The following is a 5,240-nucleotide window of genomic DNA, read 5'->3' as shown; positions in this document are numbered from 1 at the left end:
AATAAAATGTGGTATTTTATTACAATCTTTGGCATGTTAATTTTAATAGGTAGCATATTATTTTTAATACGCTACATATTTTTTTCCACGTCAGATAATTAGCTACACGTGTTTTATTTATGGAATGGATTTTTACCTTGTTGTGTCTGATAGAAATAAAATTATATATAATATTGTATTCAATTAGAAAAAGGCTAAGTTTAAGTATCTAAATATATCAAAATTCTGGACTTAAGAGGTCATATATGTGTGCTAGCCTTAAAGTTTAAACCAAAAGAAAGAATAAGGAACAACTAACCCGCCCCAACAATCTATATATCAATCAACGTAACTTGAATCTATTATAAAAATAATAATCAACCATAAAATAGTACGATAATGAAAACACAATAAACGATAATAAAGACAGATATTTATGACTAACCTACTCTACCATACTATAAGTAGTGCGCGACAACACTCCCATTCGACTAACCTTCTACTCTAATGCGCTCGTCCTCCACATCCCTTATCTAAGGGAATGTCCTCGGTAACTTGAATATGCGTCATACCTTGTCCAATCACTTCTCCCAATACTTCTTCGACCTACCTCTACCCCCTCTTCTCTTCGTACCCACTATATCCAACCTCTCGCACTTCCTCCCTCTGGCATCTAAACCTCGCCCCATCACATGTCCAAACCATCTCAATCTCGCTTTCCTCATCTTATTCACCATGAAGACCACTCTCACCTTATCTCTAATTATTTATAAAATCAGCTTCAACACCTAAATATGATTGTTGGCAAAAAGAAAACTACTTCTAGATCAACTTAACCCAAACGAACTCTTAATGATTTATGATTCTCATGACACTCATGTAAATGTAAGTGACTTTTTAGTTTAATAAATAACGTAATGATTTTAGTGTGATGATGTGAATATGTTTTGTCTATGATATATGTTGGAATATAAAAAATAAGAGTACGATTACTTCTCATTCCCGTCAACTAATCTGAACACGAGGATTCTTTTTCTTTACTTCTTTGACTAAAATACCCCTGCAATATTCCCAAAACTTGGCCCATAACAGAAAGGTAGAACCGTAAATATTCTCAAATAGAGTAACTGCAAGGGTAGTTATTTGTAACGAACTCTTTTTCACTATAAACAGAGCACAACTCTCGTTCCTCATCCTTCTTCATCATTTTTCCGATTCCGCTTTTCTCGCTGCAAAAATGAAATACTCAGAGATGAAAATTGCTGCGAAAGCTTACTTCAATAGGAATTGGAATAGAGAAGACATGTTGAATCCTAATGAAATTCCCGGACACGCTCACAAAACTTTGAAGAAGGTACATCATATTCATCCTTCTATTTCATCATAAATGTAAAAATATTGATTATTATTAGAGAAATCGTAATAAATATTTTTCGTTATTGTAGTTTTGCTTACTGATAGCTGATCAGAAGATGAATTTCACATTTTACTAAATCCTAAATTCTTAAACCTTCATGATTGATGAATTTTGATTTTTGGAAGAACTTTAGGTATTGTCGATAATGATAATCGATTTTGTACTTTACAGTTCAGTAAGAAATTAGGCAGCATTTTACTTGCTTATGTTGAATCTTTGTTGACGATGAATTTTAGTTCTCAGAAGAACTTGAGGTGTTGTGATAATGATAGTCGGTTTTGTACTTTACATTTCAGTAAGAAATTACGCAACATTTTACTTGCTTATCTTAATCTTTAATAATGATGAATTTTGATTTTCGGAAGAACTTTAGGTATTTCCGATAATGATAGTCGGTTTTGTGTTTTACAGTTCAGTAAGAAATAAGGCAACATTTTGTTTGCTTATGTTAAATCTTCATTAACGATGAATTTTGATTCTCAGAATAACTTTAGATATTGCCGATAATGATAATCGTTTTTGTGCTTTACAGTTCAGTAAGAAATTAGGCAACATATTACTTTTTTTCCTTATATCTTCAATAATGATGAATTTGATTAGTAGAAAAAATTAGGAATTGTTGATAGTGATAATCGGTTTGTTTTTTATAGTTAAAAGCATTTTACTTGCTTATCTTGAATCTTCAGGATTGATGAATTTCAGTCTTCGGAAGTTTTTGACGAAATTTGTACTATGCTCTTGCAGTTATGTAAGACGTTAATGTATTATCTGTAAATGATTGGAGGGCTACTTAGGCAAATACTTTTGTATTTCTTGTGGTTGATTAGATTTTGCGGAAAATATAGGTGTATCTTCCTCTCTTATGTACCACGTTGGCCGCTACTTTTGGTTCCTTCTTGCAGTGGATCTGGGAAGCGGGAGGGCTGTACACAGTCCTTTCTACTGTAGCAAGTTTACTCTGGCTTTACTTAACACTTCCATGGAGCGTGGTACGCGATCAATAACTCATCTATTTTCTTCAAAGTTGTTAAATTATTCTTGAAGTTACTTCTTATATCGTAAATCTTCTGTCTATGCAGAGGAAGAGGGTCTTACTCTTGATGATTGCTGTCTTTTCCTTCGGTGCTGATGGCAAACATTGTGTAGATTTCTGTTGTTGATGTTCTGTATGGTTGCTTTTTTACTTCTATCTTGTCATGTCATATTATCAAAACCTGATTTTTGTAGTTTTCAATTATGCCTTCGGTTGATTGGATACTTTCGATCTGGTCATACTTGATGATAATAATCATTAGAGTTACTTTAAATCCTAAATGAAGAACATAGGTATGTTTAGCAGCTGCACTAGAAGCTATTTGTTTCAACTTTAAAATTCGAATCTCCTAAATGTTGACTACCCTCTTTGTAAAAATTCTGAAATAAGGACTTAGGTGATATCCTTAACTGAGTATTTTGGTCTCTTTCACAAGACCAAGGGCATTGGACTGTGTTATTCCTGCACACAGTTAGCTAAAAGTTGCTTGAATTACATAGGTTTTTGGAGTTTGAAAAAGCTGGAGTATCTGACAATTTGTTCAGTAATGAGTTATACATGACCTGTTAGGCTGTCACATAGGAAAACTTACATAATGCTCAGCTTATGAATGAGAAAAATTGAGCAATATGAGTGGTATTTGATGTTAGAAAGTCGGTCTGTCTTTTAATTTTGCAATTAGAATGTTGATCTGTTATTAGGTTATAAGCTGTTGGTTTTATATTTATGATTGGATCACTTGTTATTAAGATTCCCATACCCTGGAATTCCATCTATCTTTCATGGATTTAGGGGACTGGACTGGAACTACAGTTAGCAAAATGTATCTCATAATCATCTGCTTCTTTGCAAAACTGAAACATTTTAAAATTTTGTGCATTCTTGGCTAGTATATATGTTTTAGCACATAGAGTTCCAAATTTTGATTTATGTTGGCTTATGAATGAGAGATATTGATCAATATGGCCAGATTGTGGAAAGTAATGTGTATTTGCACCAAGCATGGCTCGTGAATGGATGAAATTATGCAACATTACCAAATTATGAAGAACGAACTTAGATAAAATTACCCCTGATTCCTGAAGTTTCTTCCAAATTTCTAATATGGCAAAGACATTTTATATTGCTTCTCGATGATGTCAATAGCAGTTACTTGCTGTTTTAACTTCTGTTATTGATTAGCCTTGTTGTTCTCTAATCATGTGAGGAATATCTAACATCAGAAAGCATTCCGTGCTTCTCCAGCTCTGTTGTCAGCTTCTTGGCAGGTGCAGCAATTTGCTATGGAACTTTTTGGTTTGGAGCCAGGTTAATGGTTATCAAGGACAAGGGTCATCCTCTATCCCGGTTGCCTGCTTCATTCTTATGCTTTCATGTACTGGTGGTTTGTGATTGCTTCTGATATGATATTTGAAATCCACACAGCTTATTGGACACTAAGGGTAAGCAGTTTTAGACTTTTCTAGTGCCCATGCTAATAAATCATTAGGGTAATGGCTGCGTACTTTATGATCTCTGATGATGTTAACTTTGTCAACTGCACATTCACCGTCTTCTTCAATTTACCCGCTATATTTTATAGGTGAAATATTTGCTCGATCATTTACAGAGTTCCCAGTGCATTCTACTCATTCTATAGAGAAATTGTAGTTTTTACTGTGACAGGCTATAACTACATTTTACCGTAGGAATTTGGAATTCTAAAGTCTGAAGCCAAGTGCTACGGCCTAGGAATATTTCTTGGCAAATACTGATCGTTGATTGATTACCTTGCCTCACAGCTAAGACAATTTTGAATAGCATATACATAATTGTTCTTCCTTTTTCAAAGCAAGGTAATAAGAATACTTGGAATTTAAGATGTTTAATCCATTTACCTATCTTTAACTCAATAAATGAGCAAATTGTACTCTTTACAATTTCATATTTAGGCAACTCGCTAGAACCATATAATAGCTATCTGCCGTTGAAATTTATGGATGTCATTCAACTTTATTGCAGCGGTCATTAATTTATTTTAATTTTTATAGCGGTGAAATCTTTCAGTTGTAATTAGTATAACCAAAGTGACTAAACCTTTTTTTAACCAAGAACTCACTCAACCTTGCCTTAGGTCTTATTTGTTTGTACTTAATGAGGGTTTTAATCTTATTAATCATTCATATGTTTGTTATTAAGTGTGTATCTTTTAATTATTCATATCTCAATCATTAAGTGTGTTTATTCTTTTTCTTTTACAACCACTTATTGGATTTGAATAATCTGAATGCTTAATGAGGAAACACATTAGTTAAAGTGCCTAAATGAAATTTACCGATAAATTTAAGAGTAAATACATAATTACCCCATTGATTTTGTTCGAGTTTTGTCAAAAGACACCTAAACTTTAACTTTGATGTATTACCCCACGATTCTTCTTTATTTCGTTGCAAATACACCATTTTTTGTTGAATCTCAGTCACAATATAGAGAGTGAATGCACGCACCAATCAGGTGCTGCCACGTGTCAAATATTTTTAATTTCATTTATTTTTTTAATAAATTTTTTCCTTTTTATTTAATTTATCACCCCCTCTTCCCCCACCGCCTCCCCCCGCATCCAGGTCCAACAGCTCCCCCCTCCCAATGGTGGATGAGTGGGGTTGCGTGGGTGGAGGGTTATGAAATAATTTTTTAAAATAAATAAATATTATTTAAAAAAAAAAGAATATAAATTATTTACACGTGGCAGCTTCTAATTGGTCAAAAAGGTCAATTTTTGCCTTTTCATGTACTTGTGACGCGTGTATACACGTAGAGGGTCAAAATAGT

At 33.4% G+C, this 5,240-nt stretch overlaps 1 protein-coding gene across 2 annotated transcripts; it reads left to right on the top strand.

Moving 5' to 3' along the window:
• The first annotated feature begins 920 nt into the window (after positions 1–920).
• Positions 921–4,401, top strand: LOC107857200 (bax inhibitor 1-like). Of its 2 annotated transcripts, none has more exons than XM_047394340.1 (3): positions 921–1,333; positions 2,299–2,385; positions 3,675–4,401. In XM_047394340.1, exons 1-3 carry the CDS (start codon positions 1,217–1,219, stop codon positions 3,819–3,821), a joined length of 351 nt encoding a protein of 116 aa, XP_047250296.1. In that variant the 5' UTR covers positions 921–1,216; the 3' UTR covers positions 3,822–4,401. The 2 variants fall into 2 exon arrangements, with proteins under 2 accessions (XP_047250296.1, XP_047250294.1); XM_047394338.1 differs by having other exon boundaries at positions 1,114–1,333; positions 2,242–2,385.
• The last annotated feature ends 839 nt before the right edge of the window (positions 4,402–5,240 follow it).

The sequence above is a fragment of the Capsicum annuum genome, chromosome 8 (assembly GCF_002878395.1).
Source record: "Capsicum annuum cultivar UCD-10X-F1 chromosome 8, UCD10Xv1.1, whole genome shotgun sequence".
NCBI classification, from domain to species: Eukaryota; Viridiplantae; Streptophyta; class Magnoliopsida; order Solanales; family Solanaceae; genus Capsicum; species Capsicum annuum.
The sequence above is the reverse complement of the archived record's forward strand: the minus strand, read 5'-3'. Positions and strand labels throughout refer to the sequence as shown.

What these genes read in the sequence shown, in the direction of transcription:
- LOC107857200 (XM_047394338.1), top strand. Translation starts at nt 1,217, where the DNA reads ATGAAATACTCAGAGATGAAAATTGCTGCGAAAGCTTACTTCAATAGG. An exon ending in CTCACAAAACTTTGAAGAAG is followed by an intron (nt 1,334 to 2,241) that starts GTACATCATATT and finishes CGGAAAATATAG; the next exon opens with GTGTATCTTCCTCTCTTATG. An exon ending in TAACACTTCCATGGAGCGTG is followed by an intron (nt 2,386 to 3,674) that starts GTACGCGATCAA and finishes GTGCTTCTCCAG; the next exon opens with CTCTGTTGTCAGCTTCTTGG.